Genomic DNA, 25,026 nt, shown 5'->3' with positions numbered 1-25,026 from the left:
AGAGCCTTGAGTTTGTTTTATTCATTGTCAGGATATGGACATTGATAGTAAGATCAGCATTTATTGCCTATCCCTTGTTGCGCTTGAGAAGCAATGCTGATAATTCTTGAATCACTGAAGTCCTTGTGGTGAAGGTATTCCCACAATATTGAGAGAGAAACAGTTAATTTTTCACCTCTAATATTTTAAATCGAATGTGACTCTTCTGAACTGAAGGGTCATATTTGACGCGAAACATTAACTCTATTTCGATTTCGCTCTCCATAGATGCTGCCAGACCTGCTGAATATTTCCAGCACGTTTTCTGTTTTTATTTCAGATGATCAGAATCTGCAGGATTCCCTACTCCCACAATATTGTTAGGTATGAAGTTCCAGGATTTTACCCCGGTGATGATAAAGGAGCTGCAATATATCTAAGTCAGGATGATGTATGATTTGGAGGGGATCTTGGATATGACGGTCTTCCTGTTCACTTACTATCTTTATACTTCTAGGCAGTGGAGGTTATGGGTTTGCGAATTGTTGCCAAAGAAGCCTTGGTGACTCCCTTCAGTGCATTTGTAGATAATACACACTGCAGTCTCCATATGCTGGTGATAGCTTTAAATCTGCATGCAGGTGCTGATCAATCAGACTGCTTTGTCCTGCATTGTGTCAGTCTACAAGCAGATTGCTTTGACTTGCATTGTGTCAAGCTACGAGTGTTATTGGAATGACACGTATCCAGGCAAGTGGAGAGTATTTCTTCACTCTCCCAGATCTTGTCATGTGGGGAGCACGATGGGATTGCTTGAAGGGTCCCTCAGTGAGGACCCTCGTTCAAAGGCATTCAGTATCTGATCGAGGGTCCCAGCATCACGTGCTCACTGAGAGTCACCCTCCTGGCCTTATTCCCAATCGCCTGTGTCCCCATTGACCCCCCTGTGCCGTGTGCCCCCCCCCCCCCCCCATTCCTGCCATTGCTTACCTGTGGCTTGGGATCCAAAGATGATACTAGGCCTTGGGTTGTGTTGTACCGTCAGCAGCCCCTAGTTCCTGATGATACTGACATTCAATCGAGCAGCCAGCCTCTGATTGGCTGGCAGCTCTTGGTAGGTAGAACTTCCACCCTTGAGGTACATGATTCTGGGGGATGGCCAACCGCTGGGCAGTCACGTTCCTGAGTCGAGCAAAATCCAGTGACCCAGAAAATGGGTGATGCAGTTGGTGAACTCCTTGTTTCTAGTGTTTGACGATCTGTAATGAGTGAATTTCCAATAAGATTAAATGCAAGAGATATAGGACAGAATACAGGGGAAATCTTTTTTACACAGAGGTTTTTCCAGGTGTAGAACACGCTAATAAAGCTAGTAATTCAAGTAGAGACTGTGTCGGCATTTTAAGAGTCAGGTAGATTGTTGGTTGAATGAAAGGACGAACAAACTGATATGGATAGATAGGTACATGAGATTATAATAGTAATCTTTATTAGTGTCACAAGTAGGCTTACATTTACACTGAAATTAAGTTGTGTGGAGGCTGCATGTTCTCCCCCTGTCTGCGTGGGTTTTCTCTGGGTGCTCCGGTTTCCTCCCACAAGTCCTGAAAGACATGCTTGTTAGGTGAATTGGACATTCTTAATTTTCCCTCGTATACCCGAACAGGCGCCGGAGTGTTGTAGGACTGCTACTCATGTGGCAGCATTAATGGACCAAATGTCTTGTTTGAATGTTACAATTTTGATATAATGTAATTGTAATGACCTGTAGTAACTGTTGCCAATCGGCACCAGAGTCACCGATAATGTTGCCAATTTGCACCGGAGATGCCAATAATGTTGCTCTTTTTAATGAATGGAATACTATCCCACTAGCGTCACCAATAATGTTACCAAATTAACTAGATATGGCAGCTATTAATGACAATATTGCTTTTCAGAGTCGCCAGGTATCAAATGATACCACCACAAGGCTTTGCCGGATATCGATCACAGGACCACACAACCAGTTAGTCAGTTCAAGTTCAAAGATGGTTTATTTACACACAAGGATTGCTTCGACATGCAACACAAAACACTACAAGTTAAACTACACCTAACAAATACAATAACCTATACTTAACTTCAGGGCAACCGGCTCTTTGCAGATGAACAAGGTCTTTGTTCGGATCTTGCGTGGCTAGGTAGAAGAAGTGGCTTCGTTTCTGCTGGGCTCTGGTAGCGATCGTTGGTCTTGAACTTGTCTTCTGGTCGTAATGCTACACTTGGTTTTAGGCGTAGGCCGGGACCAAGAGAGACCGAACATATGGTTGTGTCTCTTTTTATCCCTCTGGGATTTCGCGCTCTTTGGGGCGGTCCTTAGATTTGGACTCAATAATTCGACAGGCTTCGATTACTGCCTTCAATTTTGGCCAATAAAGGGGTGGGTGCCTTGATGGCTGGGCGTGTCCTGAGCGGTCATTGACCTTTCTGTTTGGGCTTTCTTAGCAAAGGGAGTGGCCCTGGTTAGTCTTGCATCTGTATCGGTTACCTGAGTACAGTCCTTTTGTTCTGGGGAAATGGGCCATTAGAATGCAAACGAGCGGGGGTTTCGATCATGTCTAGCTATCTGGGTTGCAAATACTCACACAAGCTCTGAGTGTGCCTGGGTCCTGGGTTGGCCATAATTTCCATGGTCCTTTATAGGTGGCCATCTGAGATGGCTACATAACCTGCACAGGACTCATCCAGCTGGGCATGATTGTTCCCTGTGCTCAACTGGACTGAGTTAACCCAGCACTAGCATCAAAGGCAGGCAGCTGTAGAGCCAGCAAAAAAAAGGGAACGAGGACCAGGTGAAAGGAACCGGTCCCTGTGCATGTATGATGCTGTTGCTGAAATAAAGGACTTTTAAGAAGCTCGTTGGACTCCCCTGGCTTTATCACAGTAATGATCTAGATATTGCTGTAAAGTAATTGAGGAATGTCTTTCAACAAAACTTAAAAATTAAATCAAATTTTTTTTTGGTAACTTCAAGAGATGTTTAGAAAATGTTTACTTTCTATTTCATGCCTCCTGCAAATATTAAAACAAATTGTAAATCAAGTCTCAATTAAAAAAACAACAGAAAATGATTACAGAAGGCAAGCATTTTAACTTGTAAATTTGCAGACTTTTGTTTGTTTTCATTAATATTGCCAAATCCCTATCTGTCAACATAGATGTGTCAACGTTACAGACTGACTTGTGTTGCTTATGCTGAGGCCAGTAAGCTTTTATGTTGTTCACTTGGGATACATTTGTATTGCCACACACCGGCGCCTGTTCGGGTACACAGAGGGAGAATTCAGAACGTCCAATTCACCTAACAAGCACGTCTTTCAGGACTTGTGGGAGGAAACCGGAGCACCCGGAGGAATCCCATTCTGACTTACGGCGAATGGGATCAAAGGTTATCGGGAGAAAGCAGGATTAGGCTATTGAGTTGGATGATCAGCCATGACCGTGATAAATAGCGGAGCAGGCTCCAAGGGTCAAAAGGCTCCTTTTGCTTCTATCTTCTATGTATCCATGTATTTCAGATGTCTTGTTCCTGTATTTTGATTGATTTGTTGAACTCTGGAATCTACCTTGGAACGGGTGGCAGAAATCTGTAAAAGAGCTAATCAGCATTCTATCCATAGTGATTCTGCACTGAATAAAGTTTCTTGTATAACTATCTTCAATCCCCTGAATCAACTGCAATTTAAATAGATGCTTTGTGTGTCACTTTACTCAGCCAGCAACATATATTACTTGTAATTTGGTAACGCCGTTGTTTTGAAAAAAATTAATTTACGGGATGTGGGAGTCAAGTGGTTAGGCCAGCATTTATTGCCCATTCCTAGTTGCCCTTCAGAAGTTGTTGGTGAGTTGCCTTCTTAAACCACTGCAGTCCTTGAGGTGTAGGTAACCCACTGAGCTGTTAGGGAGGGATTTCCAGGATTTTATTCCAGCGACATTGAAGGAGCGGCAATATATTTCCAAGTCAGGTTGGTGAGTGACTTGGAGGGGAACCTCCAGGTGGTGGGGTTCCCAGGTATCTGCTGCGCCCTTCTAGATGGTAGTGGTTGTGAGTTTGCCTAAGCAACCTTGGTGAGTTATTGCAGTGCATCTTGTAGATGATACACAAGGCTGCCACTGTTCGTCGGTGGTGGAGTGATTGAATGTTTGTGGAAGGGGGAGCAATCAAGCGGCTGCTTTGTCCTCGATGGTTTGAGCTTCTTGAGTGTTGTTGGAGCTGTACACATCCAGGAAAGTGGAGAGTATTCCATTACACTCCTGACTTGTGCCTTTAGATGGTGGACAGGCATTTTGGGGGGTCAGGTGGTGAGTTTTTCGTTCTAGGATTCCTAGTCTTTGACCTGCCCTGGTAGCCACAGTATTAATGTGGCTAGTCCAGTTCAGTTTCTGATCAATGGTAACCCCCCAGGATGTTGATTGTGGGGGATTCAGCGATGGTAATGCCATTGACTGTCAAGGGGTGATGGTTAGATCCTCTCTTGTAGGAGATGGTCATTGCCTGCCACTTGTGTGGTACAAATGTAACTTGCCACTTGTCAGCCCAAGCCTGGATATTGTCCAGGTCTTGCTGCATTTGGACATAGACAGCTTCATTATCTGAGGAGTCGCGAATGGTGTTGAACATGATGCAGTTATCTGCAAACATACCCATTTTTGACCTTATGATGGAAGGGAGGTGATTAATGAAGTAGCTGAAGTAGCTTCTATGAAGATGGTTGGGCCTAGGACACTACCCTGAGGAACTCCTTTAGTGATGCCCTAGAGCATTTTCCACCACAACCATCTTCCTTTGTGCCAGTATGACTCCAACCAGCGGAGTGTTTTGCCCCTGATTCCCATTGACTCTAGTTTTGTTCGGGCTACTTGATGCCATACACGGTCAAATACTGCCTTGATGTCAAGGGCAGTCACTCTCACCTCACTTTGGTAGGATAAAGTTGATATATCTACAGACACAATGGGAGGTGGTGGCGTTAGCGGGAAGGCAATGGTATTGTTGCTGGACGAGTAATCCAGAGACCAAGTGTAATGCTCTGGGACCTGGATTCAAATCCCATCACGGCAGATAGTGATGTTTGAATTCATAAATTTTGGAATGAACAGTCTAATGATGACCATAAAACCGTTGTCAACTGTAAAACCATCAGGTTCACGAATGTTTTTTTAAAAATCTGCCATCCTTACCTGGCCTACCTGTGACTCCAGATCTACTACATTGTGATTGAAATGCCTCCGAAATGCACTCAGTTCAAAGCAATTAGACATGGGCAATAAATGCTGGCCCTGCAGAATTGCCCAAGTCCCGTGAGTGAGTAAAAATAGTTAAATTGTTCAAATGTAAAACAACAGGTAATCAGAAAGTGTCTGAGAAGGTACAAATTGAACATTATAATTAAACACTTTTCATAATTTACATATTTTTAAATTCCACACCAAATGGAGTGCAAAACAAATTTCCTTCTGAGAATAATAGTGTTCAAGGAAACATTTGGCATTGAATTACTCAATAGGCAGGATAATATCCCTGAATGTTGTTACAATTCCAGTAGATGTTATAACTGGACGGGAAGAATATGGAGAAACACAGATGGAGAATCGGGATCCGGACAAAATTGAAGCCTGCGCCCAGCCTCGCCAACCACTGTGCTCCAGCCCCCCACTGGCAGCGGGATCGAGGTCCGCGCTCGCACGCCAGCAGGAGGACACTAATGGAAACAAATGGGTTCTAATGACTCATTTTCATCCATTCAGCTGGCCCGGCACCAGAATCTATAGGCCCATGCAATTCCGCAGTCCTCCGGGCTGTGAATCACGTGGGCGTGGGTCACTACTGATATTTACCAGCGAGGACCTTGCCTTGGGCCAAGGGGGTAACCCTACCAAATCACAGCCACTAAGAGAAATGAATGAATGGCTTGCAGATGAAGGTTCCGAGGGGTTCTGCTTTTCTCTTTCCAGAAATAGACACATGGGGGGCGATTCTCCGAGCCTCGCGCCGGGCCGGAGAATCGCTGCAACCGCGCCATGACGCCCCGACGCGGCGCGCGATTCTCCGAGGTGCAGATAATTGCCGCCATTTGCGCCGGCGCGTTTGACGCGGCGCCGGCCGCGGGCCGCTGGAATCGGCGGGGCTGCCGATTCTCCGGCCCAAATGGGCCGTACGGCCGCACAGATACAACAGAGTCCTGCCGGTGCCGTTCACCCCTGGTCGCTGCCGGCGGGAACTCTGCGCGAAGGGTCGGGGGGGGGTGGCGGCCTGTGGGGCGGGGAATAACGATCCTTCACTGAGGCAGCCTCCGATGGGGTCTGGCACGTGATCGGGGCCCACCGATCGGCGGGCCGCCCCCCCCCCCCCCGGCCTACTTTGTTGCGTGACCGGCCCCTGAACACCGACGCCATGTTGAGTCGGGGCCGGAGCGCTGAAGAAGTCCCCCGCGCATGCGCAGGTTGGCGTGGCCCCCATTTGGTGCCGGGGAGGGAGGCTGGAGCGGCTTGAACCGCTCCAACGCCGTGCTGGCCCCCTGTGGGGGACAGAATCGGTCGTACCCGGGCCCGTTTTGCGCCGTCGTGAAATGCGACGCCGTTCACGACGGCACGAACACTTGGGCTCCATTTCGGAGAATCGCCCCCATGGTGCTTCCTCTGTCTGAGCCAGCAGGTGTATTGCCCAGGTGAATGTTATACCAGTAATTTTTTTTACTACCCCTGTCTGGACTGCTCTCTAGCTTCCAGGCAGGATTCTCTTTTCTGGGCGTGTGTGTGTGTGTGTGTGTGTGTGGGGGGGGGGATATCTTAGTTAGGGGATCTCTGGGGCGGGGTTCCCTTTAGTTAGGGTGTGTCCCTTTAGTTAGGGCATTTCTGGGGCTCATTCCGTTAGTTAGGGCTTCTCTGGGGGGTGTCTCTTTAGTTAGGGGAACTCTGGGGGGGGCTTGCTATTCAGGGGGTCTCCCTATTCATGGGGTCTCGGGGTGGTCCCCCTGTTCAGGGGGTATCTAGTGAGTAGGTGGGTTGGATCAACCCCGAACCTGGGGGAATGCGGGGGACTCAGGAATCTGGGGGTGAGGACTGGCGGCGGGAAGGAGTGGGGGCTGCTCCGTGATGCAGGGTGGGGGCTAATTTGCAATGGCGGGGCGTGGGGGGGGGGGGGCGCGGTGGCCTGCTGCTGGACCTCGCTATCGGGCTGCCTGCTCAAAATTGTGGCCTGAAAGCGGGATTCCTTCAGGAATCCTTCGTATTTCTCGCCATGCATAAATTTCCCTGGCGAGGGATACTCGCTGGTAGTGCAAATCAACTCCAATTCACTCCAGCGGGAGAACGTAGTCTCCCAAAAGGAGAATTCGGCCAGTGTCACAGGACTGCTAGTTACTTTTAACTACAAGAAAATTAATTTATTAAACATGAAAAATTATAATACAGTACTCCTTTATTCCCCCCTTAGCTTAATAAATAAACACAGATTTAAAGATGAACATTAATTACAACGTATATCTTGACCTACACTGGTCTCATTAACACACAACGTTCCTTCCAAGCACACAAGATGACTGTGGTCAAATACACACTTAGCTCTGAATCCAAGTTAGTGTCTGTGGATTTCTCCCCAGAATCCCCGCCCCCCCGCCCCCGGCATGGTGGGACAATGGCTAGCCGTGCTTCCTCACGGCGCCAGGAACCTGAGTTCGATTCCAGCCTTGTGTCACTGTCTATGTGGTGTTTGTGCGTTCTCCCCGTGTCTGCGTGGGTAACCTCCGGGTGGTCCAGTTTCTTCCCACAGTTCAAAGATCTGCCGATTAGGCAAATTGGCCAAGTTAAATTGCCCCATAGTGTTCAAAAGGTTAGTTGGGGTTATTACAACTGCTCTCAAATTACCTAAACTAAAATGTAAAAGCTATTTACATTACAAGGACTTCCAGTTGCTAAGGAACACCCACATGCTTATGTATTTTATTTATTTTTCACACCGTAACCCTCTCTAAGTGCAAGCGAATCACAGTTGGCATTGAAACCAACCCCCCCACAGATACAAACACCTTTGTCCAGTATGAATCTAAATATAGGTTTTACCCTTCCATGCACAGAAACATCAAATTAAACACACCTAAAACTATACCTTATTTTTTATGTTTATCAATACAGAGATGAATCCCTTAAAATTACCTTTGTTTTCCTCCCAATGTGCTTTGATCATAGTAATGATAAATAAATCAACTGGTGGCACAATGGTTAGCACTACTGCCTCATAGTGCCAGGGACCCAGGTTCAATTCTGCTCTTGGGTGACTGTGTGGAGTTTGTGCATTCTCTCCGTGTCTGCATGGGATTCCTTCCACGCAGAGAAGAGCAGATGAATTCTCCTAGGTTCTGTTGTAAGGTTTTGGGTGTAGTTCAGTGGGTCTTATTAAGGTATTTGTAATCTTAGATTATTTATAAGGTATTTATTAGCTACTGGAAACTATATACATTGATACAGTAAACGTCTAAGCTCGGAGCTGTCTTCATGATTGCTTCTTGTGGGGAGGCGCTGGAATAGTGGTATTGTCACTGGACCAGTAAACCAGACATCAAGAGTAAGGCTGTGGGGACCTAGGTTCAAATCTAGCCACTGCAGATGGTGAAATTTGAATTCAATAAAATATCTGGAATTAAATGTCTGATGATGACAACCGTGAAACCATTGTCGATTGTCGTAAAAACCCATCCGGATCACTAATATTTTTTAGGGAAGGAAATCTTCCATCCTTAACTTGTCTGGCCTACATGTGACTACCGATACACAGCAATGTGGTTGACTCGTGACTGCTCCCTCAAGGGCAATTAGGGATGGGAAATAAATGCTGGCCCAGCCTGCGATGTCCACGTACCATGAACGAATAAAAGAAGCATGGTTCTGTCCAACACTACATTGACCCTTCGTGCATGTCATGTGTTTTCTTACATCTTGTGTGGGCGGTACTGTACCCAGCCCCACATTAACCCGTTATGTGCCAGACCCTTTTTCAACTATATCCTGATCAAGATTATCCACAAAGTAGATTATCAGACCACTTAACTCATTCCTGTTTTTGGGGGTCTTTTGTGCCAAATTTCAAATATTACAGCAGTGATTATACTTTAAAAGTATTTCATTGACTGTGGGGCTCTGGGACATCTTGAGTAAATTAAAACCTTGAGTCAAAATGCAAATTATTTAATTTTATTCTGTAAATAAAAATCATTCTTCTGTGGTCTTAATTTCCTATGGCATTGCTCAGACTTATTTTGAGGTGGGAGGCAGACTTACAATGTCTAATTGCTTACCTGATTTGTTCCTTTATTACCACTGCTCAGGTACTCTAAGTGGGGATGTTCTCCAAATAGGTTCTCAGGTCAATTATAGTTGAATTGCTGTTAGAAGTTTTGCTGCATTTACAGTTGCTTTTTTCCTTCTGTAAGTGTAATGACCCCTCTGGGTTATCTCCAGGTCAGGAAAACAGCAGGAAAAACCTACGTTCTGTCTGTGGTTTATCTTAAAAGAGCATATAAAACACCAAGTCACTGTTGAATTAAGTGAGGCATCTGAATGTAATGACTGCCCTCAGAAATAGATAACTGTCATGTTTGTGAAGCTAGCTGTTGACATCTTTTTCTCCTGTTTGAATTTATACTATATATATATATATATTGACTAATATTGCTTTCTCATTGCAGCCGCCCTCAGAAGGTTTGCCTCTGCCCATTTCTACCGGTTAATCCATTGAACGTCTCCACATGCTTGTATATAGTACAGCATCCAGCAGAGGTGAGTAAGGTTATGGGAAGGAGCATAAACCACCAGCCATCTAACAAGAATGGGACTATGGGAAAGGGCAAGAGGAAACCATATTGTATGAGTCAGTCTTGATTTCCACAAGCCTCCCTTACAAAATTTGTAAACTTGTCAGTAACAGATTTTGCATCCGTTGCCATTTGCCCACACCCATCACAAAAAAAGTATCATTATCTCTGCTGCTGTGAAATTGCTGCGGCGACCTTCAGTGTCATTTCCTTTTCCAGGCATTTGACGTTGTTTTACTGTTTTGAGGCAGATTTGAGGGAACAAATGTATTAAGCTGTGTGAATGGTGACTGGTTTATCAAGCTTTTAAAGGAGCAGCACCATTTAATAATAACAAATTGTAAATCAGTTTTTCCTTGTCAGGATAAATAGAAAAATATTAAGCAAGTGCAGTCAAATGGTTGGATAAGTATCAATATGAAATCATCTCGGGTTAAGTATATGGCATAAAATCTGGCAGAAAGCCATTTACGTTTGACATTGACCACGCATCATTGAAGAAAGATTCCATAAGACTTCCGTGAGCTTGGAGCACTACTCTACGACAAAGAATCAAGAAGCCACTGTCTTCCTTTGCCTTGTGAATTTTCCAGATGAATCAAGCTTTGCCAAGGGAAGGGGTTGTGGGGCAGCCAAGTGACCATGTGCACTCTTCCAACCCTGTTCTTCAAATGGTCAATATTTGTTCCAGCTTGATCAAATTTAGATGAAGGAATGATCAGGTGAATTAGGTCAAGGCTGAAATAATGATTGTCGAAAGATGAGTAAGATTTATTTGCAGTCCCTCAACTTCTGACTCTATTCACTCTTTTCCTTCCTAAAGAAATAATTTACATTACATAATATGCCATGGATAATAATACCTTTTAAATCCTTTTGCCACAACTCATTGGAACACAAACAAACTTTTCAGTTTACCCACTCATTGTCATGCACGCAACTCTTGTGTGTATTTTTTCCTCCTCTCTATAGGGATAAAGACCCTCTGCTGATGCAGCACCCCCTTGAGCAACATGCAGCAAGAAACTCTGCAGAATGCGATATTGAAGTTGCAGTGCTGTTGTGTCTGATGCCATGTTGCTGCTCTGATATTTGCCACTACAGATCTGTTCACAAATGTAGCAACATTAGCCCTGGTATCTGTTTTAGAACCATGACTCCCCTAACCAAGTGTGAATGTGCATAGGGTGAAGGGGTACAATATCAAAATTAACAGATGGTAGAAAGTGTGGTTCATGGAGAGCACTGTCAGCAACTTCAAGAGAACATGGACATAATAGTAGATTGGGGCAGATGAATGTGGCAATCTATGGCATTTGAGGGGAATAACACGCAATGGTCAAACTTTAAAAGGACAAAAAAAGTGAAACTTTAGGGATTGGTCCATTAATCCTTAAATTTGGGAGGACAACTGACTAAAGCTTTAAATATAAACAAATTTGAATCTAGGGCCCGGATTTTAACACTGGGCTGCATTTAAATCTCACTAGATAACCAGCTCCGAACGGAAAGTAGATGGAAGGTGCAAAAAATTACAGTTGGGAATGAAGGGTATGACATCATTGGCTGTGAGGGCCATTCTGTCTGGGGGTCTCGGGATTGAGAAATGAAGCACAAGTCTTTGGCAAGAGAGGTGTAAACTTAACTTGTGTGGCTTGGAGGAACATTGATGTTCCTCCTGGTTCCATGAGGAAAGGAGCATCATAAAATAAATACATTTTAGGACATTTTCTGCCTCAGTCCAATTCCCCGCCATGTTGGCATAGTGAAAAACTCACCATGGCTTCCTGCGCAGATGATTGAGTTAAAATTGCAATCGTGACCCAATGATATCAATCGGTCAGAATCTGTGGAGAGAACAAATAAGTTAATGGTTCAGAGGTGGGCTCATCATTATTATTCTTTACATCATAAGTTTTGTCTTTCTTCCAGATAGTTATGAGATTTATTCCTCGTGATGCCTTTTGTATTAAAGCTTCAAACAATTACCTTTTACTAATTTACTGGTGGTTAAATACTTTGGTGTTGGTGTGAAATAATTCAATGGAAAATAAATTATGTCAATAACTTCTAATATTTTCCAAACGCAAAACTGTGAGCATGGAAATGTTATTAAATCTAGGTACAGTACAAACATTTCTCCAGTTGATTAATGAATACAATTTGTCAAGTAAGATTAACACTAATTTCATGAATTCTCATCCGATTAAGTCAATGGAAAATTTCACAACAGAGATTTCTTAACTCTGGGAGGAAAGATTGATTATGTTCTATAATCAAGTTTATACTTTGAGAGGTAATTGTAGGACCATACATGTGCAGATTGTGAAAACATTGGATTTTGGACATTGGATTTTCCCACCACATTGCGTTCAGCGCCGATTCCATTACACCAGGAGCATCGCAGGAGAGACTCAAATCCTGCACTGCCATGGTGCCAGGGACATTACCTAGATGCCAGGCTGGCAGTGCCAAGGTGCCAGATTGGCACTGCCAAGGGTTGGGGTCTGAGGGGGGTCATGCCCTTAAAAGGGGGGGGGGTAATGGGGGAGGGTATGAAGGGGTGCCATGAAGGTTTGGGGGTGGTGAAGGGGGATTCCTTAAAGGGGGGTCCTAAAGATGGGGGATCCTCAGCGAATTCATAGGGTGTGCTCACTTGGGGGCGGGGTGGGGCGGGAATTGTCCATGGGTGAGGGTGTAGGGGACCACTTGCTGGGGGGGCTGCTGAATCACAGGGAGTCCGTTGGATATGGGGTGGCTCCCATTAATTGTATGCTCACTTAGAGATCAGGGTACCCTTTCAAAATGGTGCCCTGATCTATGAAGATCCGATCTGGCTGGCGACTTTGTTTCCCCACTGCTGGAAACATTTCGAAATATGGGCTAGATCAGTGAGAAACTCCCAAAGCTCCAGAAAATGATCAAGTATTGATGAACACAGGCCTGGAAAACACCCAAAAAACTGGTGGGAAACACCCGGCCAACTCGCCCAAAATGACACTTTGGGCGTGATTCTTCTGTCTTGATTTGCTCGAGAGAGAGAGAGAGAGCACAATGAGGCCGGTGAATAGCGGGAGAGACAAAAACGAGAATCGCGTCGGGCGCCAAACAGTTTGTGATGCAATGGTCTGCTCCTGTAGACAAAATCGGTGGCGAGAAGCCAATAATCACCAATTAAACCCTATTTCCATACAATTAATGGGAGCCACCCCATATCCAACGGACTCCCGTGATTCAGCAGCCTCCCCAGCAAGTGGTCACGCTTTGATTTTTTTTTTTTTACAAATATTTTATTGAAAATTTTTGGTCAACCAACACAGTACATTGTGCATCCTTTACACAATATTATAACAACACAAATAACAATGACCTATTTTATAAACAAAAAAAAAAAATGAATAAATAATAAATAACAAAAATGAAAACTAACCCTAATTGGCAACTGCCTTATCACAAATAACACTCTCCAAAAATATAATTTAACAGTCCAATATATAATTATCTGTAGCAACGACCTATACATATTATATAGTATATATTAACAACCCTGAGAGTCCTTCTGGTTCCTCCTCTTTCCCCCCCCCCCCCCCCCCCCCCGATCCTGGGCTGCTGCTGCTGCCTTTTTTCCATTCCATCTATCTTCTGCGAGGTATTCGACGAACGGTTGCCACCGCCTGGTGAACCCTTGAGCCGACCCCCTTAGAACGAACTTAATCCGCTCTAGCTTTATAAACCCTGCCATGTCATTTATCCAGGTCTCCACCCCCGGGGGCTTGGCTTCTTTCCACATTAACAATATCCTGCGCCGGGCTACTAGGGACGCAAAGGCCAAAACATCGGCCTCTCTCGCCTCCTGCACTCCCGGCTCTTGCGCAACCCCAAATATAGCCAACCCCCAGCTTGGTTCGACCCGGACCCCCACTACTTTTGAAAGCACCTTTGTCACCCCCATCCAAAAGCCCTGTAGTGCTGGGCATGACCAAAACATATGGGTATGATTCGCTGGGCTTCTCGAGCACCTCGCACACCTATCCTCCACCCCAAAAAATTTACTGAGCCGTGCTCCAGTCATATGCGCCCTGTGTAATACCTTAAACTGAATCAGGCTTAGCCTGGCACACGAGGACGACGAGTTTACCCTGCTTAGGGCATCTGCCCACAGCCCCTCCTCGATCTCCTCCCCCAGCTCTTCTTCCCATTTCCCTTTTAGTTCATCTACCATAGTCTCCCCTTCGTCCCTCATTTCCTATATGTATCTGACACCTTACCATCCCCCACCCATGTCTTTGAGATCACTCTGTCCTGCACCTCTTGTGTCGGGAGCTGCGGGAATTCCCTCACCTGTTGCCTCGCAAAAGCCCTCAGTTGCATATACCTGAATGCATTCCCTTGGGGCAACCCATATTTCTCGGTCAGCGCTCCCAGACTCGCGAACTTCCCATCCACAAACAGATCTTTCAGTTGCGTTATTCCTGCTCTTTGCCACATTCCATATCCCCCATCCATTCCCCCCGGGGCAAACCTATGGTTGTTTCTTATCGGGGACCCCCCCAAGGCTCCAGTCTTTCCCCTATGCCGTCTCCACTGTCCCCAAATCTTCAGTGTAGCCACCACCACCGGGCTTGTGGTGTAGTTCCTCGGTGAGAACGGCAATGGGGCTGTCACCATAGCCTGCAGGCTAGTCCCCCTACAGGACGCCCTCTCTAATCTCTTCCACGCCGCTCCCTCCTCCTCTCCCATCCACTTACTCACCATTGAAATATTAGCGGCCCAATAATACTAACTTAGGCTCGGTAGTGCCAGCCCCCCCCCCATCCCTGCTACGCTGTAAGAATCCCTTCCTCACTCTCGGGGTCTTCCCGGCCCACACAAAACCCATGATGCTCTTTTCAATCCTTTTTAAAAAAAGCCTTCGTGATCACCACCGGGAGGCACTGAAACACAAAGAGGAATCTCGGGAGGACCACCATCTTAACCGCCTGCACCCTCCCTGCCAGTGACAGGGATACCATATTCCATCTCTTGAAATCCTCCTCCATTTGTTCCACCAACCGCGTTAAATTTAACCTATGCAATGTGCCCCAATTCTTGGCTATCTGGATCCCCAGGTAACGAAAGTCCCTTGTTACCTTCCTCAACAGTGGATCCTCTATTTCTCTACTCTGCTCCCCTGGATGCACCACAAACAACTCACTTTTCCCCATGTTCAATTTATACCCTGAAAAATCCCCAAACTCCCCAAGTATCCGCATTATTTCTGGCATCCCCTCCGCCGGGTCTGCCATGTATAGTAGCAAATCGTCCGCATACAAAGATACCCGGTGTTCTTCTCCTCCTCTAAGTACTCCCCTCCACTTCTTGGAACCCCTCAACGCTATCGCCAGGGGCTCAATCGCCAGTGCAAACAATAATGGGACAGAGGGCATCCCTGCCTTGTCCCTCTATGGAGCCGAAAATATGCAGATCCCCGTCCATTCGTGACCACGCTCGCCATCGGGGCCCTATACAACAGCTGCACCCATCTAACATACCCCTCTCCAAAACCAAATCTCCTCAACACCTCCCACAAATAATCCCACTCCACTCTATCAAATGCTTTCTCGGCATCCATCGCCACTACTATCTCCGTTTCCCCCTCTGGTGGGGCCATCATCATTACCCCTAACAGCCTCCGTATATTCGTGTTCAGCTGTCTCCCCTTCACAAACCCAGTTTGGTCCTCGTGGACCACCCCCGGGACACATTCCTCTATTCTCATTGCCATTACCTTGGCCAGGATCTTGGCATCTACATTTAGGAGGGAAATAGGTCTATAGGACCCGCATTGTAGCGGGTCCTTTTCCTTCTTTAAGAGAAGTGATATCGTTGCTTCAGACATAGTCGGGGGCAGTTGTCCCCTTTCCTTTGCCTCATTAAAGGTCCTCGTCAATACCGGGGCGAGCAAGTCCACATATTTTCTATAGAATTCGACTGGGAATCCATCCGGTCCCGGGGCCTTTCCCGCCTGCATGCTTCTAATTCCTTTCACCACTTCTTCTACCTCGATCTGTGCTCCCAGTCCCACCCTTTCCTGCTCTTCCACCTTGGGAAATTCCAGCCGATCCAAAAAGCCCATCATTCTCTCCCTCCCATCCGGGGGTTGAGCTTCATATAATTTTTTATAAAATGTCTTGAACACTCCATTCACTCTCTACGCTCCCCGCTCCATCTCTCCTTCCTCATCCCTCACTCCCCCTATTTCCCTCGCTGCTCCCCTTTTCCTCAATTGGTGTGCCAGCAACCTGCTCGCCTTCTCCCCATATTCGTACTGTACACCCTGTGCCTTCCTCCATTGTGCCTCTGCAGTGCCCGTAGTCAGCAAGTCAAATTCTACATGTAGCCTTTGCCTTTCCCTGTACAGTCCCTCCTCCGGTGCTTCCGCATATTGTCTGTCCACCCTCAAAAGTTCTTGCAGCAACCGCTCCCGTTCCTTACTCTCCTGCTTCCTTTTATGTGCCCTTATTGATATCAGCTCCCCTCTAACCACCGCCTTCAGCGCCTCCCAGACCACTCCCACCTGGACCTCCCCATTATCATTGAGTTCCAAGTACTTTTCAATGCACCCCCTCACCCTTAGACACACCCCCTCATCTGCCATTAGTCCCATGTCCATTCTCCAGGGTGGGCGCCCTCCTGTTTCCTCCCCTATCTCCAAGTCTACCCAGTGTGGAGCGTGATCCGAAATGGCTATAGCCGTATACTCCGTTCCCCTCACCTTCGGGATCAACGCCCTTCCCAGCACAAAAAAGTCTATTCGCGAGTAGACTTTATGGACATAGGAGAAAAACGAGAACTCCTTACTCCTAGGTCTGCTAAATCTCCACGGGTCTACACCTCCCATCTGCTCCATAAAATCTTTAAGTACCTTGGCTGCTGCCGGCCTCCTTCCAGTCCTGGACTTCGACCTATCCAGCCCTGGTTCCAACACCGTATTAAAATCTCCCCCCATTATCAGCTTTCCCATCTCTAGGTCCGGAATGCGTCCTAGCATCCGCCTCATAAAATTGGCATCATCCCAGTTCGGGGCATATACGTTTACCAAAACCACCGTCTCCCCCTGTAGTTTGCCACTCACCATCACGTATCTGCCCCCGTTATCCGCCACTATAGTCTTTGCCTCGAACATTACCCGCTTCCCCACTAATATAGCCACCCCCCTGTTTTTCGCATCTAGCCCCGAATGGAACACCTGCCCCACCCATCCTTTGCATAGCCTAACCTGGTCTATCAGTTTCAGGTGCGTTTCCTGTAACATAACCACATCTGCCTTAAGTTTCTTAAGGTGTGCGAGTACCCATGCCCTCTTTATCGGCCCGTTCAGCCCTCTCACGTTCCACGTGATCAGCCGGGTTGGGGGGCTTCCTACCCCCCCCCCCTTGTCGATTAGCCATCCCCTTTTTCCAGCTCCTCACCCGGTTCCCACGCAGCTGTATCTCCCCCAGGCGGTGCCCCCCCGCCCATCCCCTCCCATACCAGCTCCCCCCTCTCCCCAGCAGCAGCAGCCCAGTAATTCCCCCTTCCCACCCCCCCCCCCCCGCTAGATCCCCCGCTCGCGTAATTACTCCCTCCATGTTGCTCCCAGAAGTCAGCAAACTCTGGCCGACCTCGGCTTCCCCCCGTGACCTCGGCTCGCACCGTGCGACGCCGCCCCCTCCTTCCTGCTTCTCTATTCCCGCCATGATTATCATAGTGCGGGAACCAAGCCCGCGCTTCTCCCTTGGCCCCTCCCCCAATGGCCAACGCCCCATCTCCTCCACCTCCCCTCCTCCCCCCATCACCACCTGTGGAAGAGAGAAAAGTTACCACATCGCAGGATTAGTACATAAAACTCCTCTTTCCCCCCTTTTTAACCCCCCTCTTCGCCCCCCACATTCGCCCCACCACTTTGTTCAAACGTTCTTTTTAATAACCCGCTCATTCCAGTTTTTCTTCCACAATAAAAGTCCACGCTTCATCCGCCGTCTCAAAGTAGTGGTGCCTCCCTCGATATGTGACCCACAGTCTTGCCGGTTGCAGCATTCCAAATTTTATCTTTTTATGAAGCACCGCCTTGGCCCGATTAAAGCTCGCCCTCCTTCTCGCCACCTCCGCACTCCAGTCTTGATAAACGCGGATCACCGCGTTCTCCCATTTACTGCCCCGAGTTTTCTTTGCCCATCTAAGGACCATTTCTCTATCCTTAAAACGGAGGAATCTCACCACTATGGCTCTGGGAATTTCTCCTGCTCTCGGTCCTCGCGCCATCACTCGGTATGCTCCCTCCACCTCCAACGGACCCGCCGGGGCCTCCGCTCCCATTAACAAGTGCAGCATCGTGCTCACATATGCCCCGACGTCCGCTCCCTCCGCACCTTCAGGAAGACCAAGAATCCTCAGGTTGTTCCTCCTTGCGTTGTTCTCCAGTGCCTCCAACCTTTCCACACATCGTTTCTGATGTGCCTCATGCGTCTCCGTCTTCACCACCAGGCCCTGTATGTCGTCCTCATTCTCGGCTGCCTTTGCCTTCACGACCCGAAGCTCCCGCTCCTGGGTCTTTTGCTCCTCCTTTAGCCCTTCGATCGCCTGTAGTATCGGGGCCAACAGCTCTTTCTTCATTTCCTTTTTGAGCTCTTCCACACAGCATTTCAAGAACTCTTGTTGTTCAGGGCCCCATGTTAAACTGCCACCTTCCGACACCATCTTGGTTTTTGCTTGCCTGCCTTGCCGCTGTTCTAAAGGATCCACTGCAATCTGGCCACTTTCTCCTCCTTTTTTCATCCGTATCCAGGGGGGATTCCCTTCTGGTTTACCGCACAGTGTTTTTAGCCGTCAAAATTGCCGTTGGGGCTCCTATCAAGAGCCCAAAAGTCCGTTTCACCGGGAGCTGCCGAAACGTGCGACTCAGCTGGTCATCGCCGCACCCGGAAGTCTCTGGTCACGCTTTGATTAGTACTCCTTTTTAAAAAGGTGAACCTGGCGGGAGGGTTTCTGCGGGGAGTCGAGGAGGTGAGTCCCCATTTTCGTGCACAGGCAGTGTGCCCGGTGGTACAAGCTTGCCACGCAGTGCTCGGCAGGAGTTGGGGGGGACCCTTGGCTGGGGTAGGCCGGCATGCGAGGAGGGGGCATCCGTGCATGGCTCCACCATGCCAACCCCTGGATCGGGGGCAACCCTTGTTCCTGCCCGTCTGCCCCACCAACACCCATAACCTCCACCGACTGCTGAGGATTCCCGTGTGTGTGCTCGTCATGTAGCATGTGGGAGTCATTGCCTAACATCCCAGTCAGGCCGCGATGCCTGGACACTGTGCATTAACACTGTGGGAGGCCACACCACAAAGGCAGCAGCCAACATCCGAACACCCAGGGGGTGATACACCATTCCAGTGATATGTCCACGGTCGGATAGTGGGTGAGTGCACCGGGCGGGGACTAGCGCCCAGTCCAAGTAAAGTTATGAGCGGGTGTTGGGTACAGAGTCTGGGGTCAGTTGAGGGGGGCCCACTGTGACCGGGAGTGCATGGGCATGGCGTTCCGGCGTGGGGGAGAGGGGTGAGATCAACAGGGGAATAGAGGGTCCTGGGGTGGGAGCCACCGATGTTTGTCAGTCTCGTACTCTCCCAATTTCATACAGATATTGAATGGTGTGGATGGTATTTTGGACCCGGCAGAACAGGCCCTAGTTCTGCTGCTGATGGTCAGATGCCAGAGATGGCGGCAGCATCAGTAGAGGCTTGAGGCGGTAGCCCATGTGCTGGACCCTGTCCCCCACCATGAGGACGTGGCCACCCATAATGCCAATGTGAGACCCGCAACGGCCAGGGTGTACAATCGTCGCTGGTCATTTGAACAGATGACGGACATCGCGTGCCTCAGGAGGCTCCGCCTTAACAAGGGGATGGTGCGACACCTGTGCCATGTCCTTGCGGACTTGGCACCACGTGATGGAGGAGGACACCCACTCTCCGTGGCCGTCAAGGTCAACGCAACCCTGAACCTTGTGCCTCGGGATCCTTCCAGGGCTCGAGCAGGGACCTGTGTGGCATCTCGCAGGCCACAGCCCACAGGTGCATCCGACATGTCATGGATGCCCTGTTTGCCCAGGTGGAAAACTGTATAAACTTTGACATGGACCAAGCCCAAGAAGATGCCCAGGCAGCAGGATTCTCCGCCATCGTCGGGATGCCCCAGGACCAGGGGCTGATAGATTACATACATGTCACCTCGCATTGTTCTATGTTCTATAGTGTAGGTTAGATGGCTTTTGTTTCGGTGCAACATCGTGGGCCGAAGGGCCTGTACTGCGCTGTATTGTTCTATAGTGTAGGTTAGATGGCTTTTGTTTCGGTGCAACATCGTGGGCCGAAGGGCCTGTACTGCGCTGTATTGTTCTATGTTCTATGCACCGGGCAGGCTGAGAGTGTCCTACATTAACAAAAAGGAATTCCACTCCCTGAACATACAGCTCTGTGTGACCACCACAGGAAGATCCTGCATGGCTGTGTACGCTTCCCAGGGAATGTGCACTACTGCTACATCCTGGGGCAGTCGGATATCCCCAATCTTCGAGGACCATCCCAGGATGGCAGGTTGGCTCGTAGAGGATGAGTGTTATCTGCTGAGGACCTGGCTAATGACGTCAATACAGAGGACGGAGACTGAAGTGGAGACCCGATACAATGAGGCCCATGCAGTCATCCGGGCTGTCATTACTGGTGGATCGGAATGCTCAAAATGCAGTTCCAATGCTTCGACTGCTTCGGTGGTGCCCTGTAATACACCGCCCGGAGGGTCGCCCGCTTTGTGGTGGTCTGCTATGTCCTCCACAATCTGGCACAGCAGCAGGGCGACGTACTGGAGGTGGTGGATCAGTAACGTGTGGCCATCTCCGAGGTGGATGAGGAGGCGCTGATCCAGCAGGTGCTGGAGGATGATCCCAGGTATGAACCGGAGGACCAGTCAGAGGCTGCAGGACAAGTGGCAGTGGCGAGGGTCCAGCAAGCCTAGAGGGCCAGGGAGGCCCTCATTCTCGCCCACGTCACTTAGGACATGGCCTGGTCCGTCATCACAACCCTCCCAGACACCCCCATTTTCCACCCTCCCAGGGTATGTGTGACATCACTCCAGGGACTGTGTCGGCACCGTCAGCGGGTCAATGTTGAGGGCAGTGGGTTGATATCCTGTAGAGAGCTGAGCGTTGGTGCTCCTCAATCTCTACCATAGTCTGAGCCCTGCCCGTCTGCCGATTGTCCACTCACAGCCATCACCTGCACGCAGTGTGCCCGGGGGGAGGGCTCGGCTGGAGACATGGGCCAAGGGTTTGGATGTCGGCTCGCATTAAGGAAAAAGGTGACAGAGGCGCCATACCCAATGATGCCACCCTACTCTCCCCACCGCCCCCTCACCCAGTACCTACCTCCCCCCCCACCCCCAGTGCCCTCTCAGTGATCTTCAATGTGCATTGCCTTCCTTGCTCTACTGCTACGTCTAGGTATGTCCCCAGGATGCACATCCGAGGTGGAGGCAGCCTGTTGCTTACCGCGCCCATGGCCTTCGATGACCCTGGCAGGTCTCCTCTGGCGCCGGAAGGCCCCGGTGCAATTGGCGGCACATGCCATGCACAGCTGTGCCGCCCTGTCCGTGTGGAACCCGGTGGAGCTGGTGGTCACCATACCCACTCCATCGGATGGGTCCGGGTTGGCACCCAGCGCCCTCTCATCCCGCTCGGTGCCCACAGGGCACTGGGGTTCACCTCGGGACGGAGGAACAGCTTGTTCGAGTCCCAGCTGCCCCTGCATAACCTGCCCTTGCCAGCCCTAACGGCTCAATATTGTCTGCACCATGGTTGACGCCCTCGGCAATGCTGCTCAGTGATTGGGACATGCTCTCCAGCACCTTAGCAATGCCCACCTGCGACTGGGACAAGCTCCGCAGTGCCTCAGCCATTCCCTTCTGAGAGTGGGACATGTCCCACAGAACCTCATCAAGGTCACCCTAGTATTGGGTCACGTTCCCCCAGCAAGTCTGCCATTCTGCCGAGGCCATCAGCCATGGCCATCACCCACTGCGCCACACCTCGAACACCTCCACTAATGCTGCTGACGTCATGCACTAGGCTCTCCATTGCAGTCGCCACCCTAGCAGTGTTGGCCTCGATGCCACGTATCGCCAGCAATATCTCCCTGCGTCCTTAACCTCTGCGGCTCCTCCAATCGACTATGGACCTTCTGGAGTATCACCGACATCTCCCTCTGAATGAACCCGGCTGCTCCCTAACGCTTCCATCAGCTCCGGAATAGTGTGGTCCAGCGGCTCAGCATCTTTATGGGACCCAGCTGGACCCTGGGATCCAGCAGACCTCCAATTGCTGTCTTGCCTGGGCGTTCCTGCCTCCACCTGATGTACATAAGCAATTGTGTGGTGCTCACCAGATTGTGCCCCAGAAGCCTGACCACTTGTGTTGCCCACCGAGATGTGTGGCTCTGCGCTGGAGGAGGGTGGGCTTGACAGCTGTGACGTGTTGATTGTGGCATCCTCTGAGCTCTCCTCCGAGGTGGTCTCATGGGAGGCAGGGGATGGGGCCACCCCAGATGAGCTGGCAGTGTCGGTGGGAGGACCTGCGGGAGAACGAACATATGGTCAGTGGGAGGAATGGGTCATCCGGGGGTGGGGCCTGGTAAATCCTCACCTCTGCGGCATGCGCCAACCTCTGCATCGGTGACCGCTCTGCCCTCAGCCACCCCCATTACCTCCTGGGCCAGTTCCTCGAAGGTCATGAGGATTCTTACGTCTGGCGCACCTCCACCAGTCTGGGGCCTCTCCCGGCGACTGAGAGAACTTCTCCTGTGGAAACCCAGAGAGGGCATCATTTGCCGCACGCGTGGTTCACAATGGTGGGAGGGGAATTGAAGGGAATGGGGGGGGTGAAGGGAGGGTTGGGGGCCACTTGGCGGGTTGGGGGGGTGGAATCCTCGCATGGGGGCAGAAAGATCTGGAGGGGATGTTGGTGTCAACTCACCCGTGCTGACCTTCTTAGGGCACTGGGTGTTGGTCCTCCTGGTTACGCCTCCCTAGCTGACGGCCACTGTCACTTAACCCCAGGTGGCACTTGTGGCTCACCCTCTTGGACTCTCGGGAAAACAAGACGTCCATCCTGGTCTCAACCGCTTTGAGGAGCTTCCCCAGGTCCACGTCTCCAAACCTTGGGGACGGTCGTCTCGGCGCCATGGCTGCGATCTGAATTCGTTGGCTGTGCAAGAACTGTTTAGGTGCTGCTCAACCTTGTTAGCGGTGAGCTGGTGAGTATTGTCCTGGCGAATCCATTGACGAGCATTCATTTGCGGAGTGAAGTCTGTGGGGTCTCATTAAGTGGACCAATTAACGTATTATTGCGTTGCCGGCCTTGCCAGACCGAGCGCTGGGATGCTTGTAGCTGTTTCTGCTCGCTACCACACTTAGAAATCTTTCCGGAGAATCCCGCCCGTGGTAACCTTTTGGGAGAATCGCGCCCATTGTATTCTGCAGTGTTCTGCCGAGATGAATTGCACAGATGCAGGACATATTGTGGAAGAAAACAATTCTCATTTGTATGGAGGAATATGAAGAGAAACTAAGAATGAGTTTCATGTGAGCGAAATTTGAAAATGGGGCAGCACGGTAACATAGTGGTTAACACTGTGGCTTCACAGCTCCAGGATCCCAGGTTCGATACCCGGCTTGGGTCACTGTCTGTGTGGAGTCTGCACATTCTCCCCGTGTCTGAGTGGTTTTCCTCCGAGTGCTCCGGTTTCCTCCCACAAGTCCCGAAAGACGTGCTCTTAGATAATTTGGACATTCTGAATTCTCCCTCAGTGAACCTGAACAGGCACCGGAATGTGGCGACTCGGGGATTTTCACAGTAACTTCATTGCAGTGTTAATGTAAGCTTACTTGTAACAATAAAGATTATTAAATTATTAAAATGTCACTTATTTGACTGAATCCATGAATCCCAAACTAATGTATCAGATAGTGTGAAACAAACCGGGATTAAAAATCTGAGCCAGATTCTTCACTGGCAGGTCAATCTATTACCTGGTATTGACTTATTTGTTTTATTGATTAGCCTTTGCACTGATTAACAATTTAGAAGATGTATGCAACTGTCAAAAATTGGTGCAGTGGCACAAGAATGTCCATGTTCCATCAGGCTATGTCCTCCAGCGTGCTGGGATATGATTTCATGCTTTCTGTTTCTTATTAAGGAGAGAAATGTGTTGCTTTGGAAATATTACAGATTATTGTCGCTATTTAATTATTTTCCTATTTACTCCCTCCCACCAGCACCAATCTACCAGTAAATTAATGAATGGCAATACTGTACTTGCAATAGGAAATTTTTGATTATTATTGGGGACATTTGTTCAGAAGGACTGATTAGAATTTGGGAAAGGAAAATTAAGGGGGAAATCTCAGATTGGTTCTTAACTTCTCGGGCTGAATTTTAGTTCAGTGTTTTGACCCAGATGCTGGGCTGAATTTAGCAAGTCACCATAACGGGATTTTTGAGAAGGCAGCCAATTAAGAGAACACTTCCAGGTGTCCTGTGGGCAGGTTCCTGAGCTAGAAAGACCAACAGGATGGCCCGTGGCTCTTAATGGCCGCCAGCTCCACTGGGTGATGTGGGTGCTGCTACTATCGGCAGGACTTTAAGACTGAAGATTTTGTTACGTTCCTCATAGAGACCAACAACTTTCAAAGAAGGTCCCCTATTCTGGACAGGAGGGGGTCCGCTCAACCAGCACTGCTTCCCTCTTACCACCTGCCCGTAAATGGAAGATGTTTTGAATTTTTTTTCTTTTAGAATAAGCAATGGCGTATTTTCCTAATGCCTCGGTTTTTGTGTCATCCAATTTTGCCAATACTCCCTCTGCAAACTCGAGTTAGGATTAACTCTGCAGGTGAGTATTGTACACATTCAAACCCACAAAAAGGAGTGTTAACAATGTCTCACTCCACATTCACACAGTGAAGGGGGGGTGATGGATCTGAACTTTGTTCATATATTTATGTGTCGCTGCACTATATATTAATCGACAGAACTTGAGACTGAGCTTCTTGGGTGAAGTAAAGTATAGCTTTATTTGTGTCAGTTTTAAAGTCTATTGATCAAGTCAAATTTTATGCGAGTACAGAATCT

At 48.8% G+C, this 25,026-nt stretch overlaps 1 protein-coding gene across 3 annotated transcripts in view; it reads left to right on the top strand.

The window, feature by feature from the left end:
* dtwd2 (DTW domain containing 2) overlaps positions 1-25,026 on the top strand; it is a 244,913-nt gene that overhangs the window by 75,271 nt on the left and 144,616 nt on the right. For all 3 annotated transcript variants that reach the window (XM_072516506.1, XM_072516508.1, XM_072516507.1), the window contains exon 2: positions 9,708-9,798. In XM_072516506.1, the coding sequence (XP_072372607.1) occupies positions 9,708-9,798 (91 nt within the window). The remainder of the gene's footprint in view (positions 1-9,707; positions 9,799-25,026) is intronic.

This window comes from Scyliorhinus torazame, chromosome 9 (assembly GCF_047496885.1).
Source record: "Scyliorhinus torazame isolate Kashiwa2021f chromosome 9, sScyTor2.1, whole genome shotgun sequence".
Lineage (NCBI taxonomy): Eukaryota > Metazoa > Chordata > Chondrichthyes > Carcharhiniformes > Scyliorhinidae > Scyliorhinus > Scyliorhinus torazame.
Note: the sequence above shows the minus strand (reverse complement) of the source record. Positions and strands in the feature narration are given on the sequence as shown.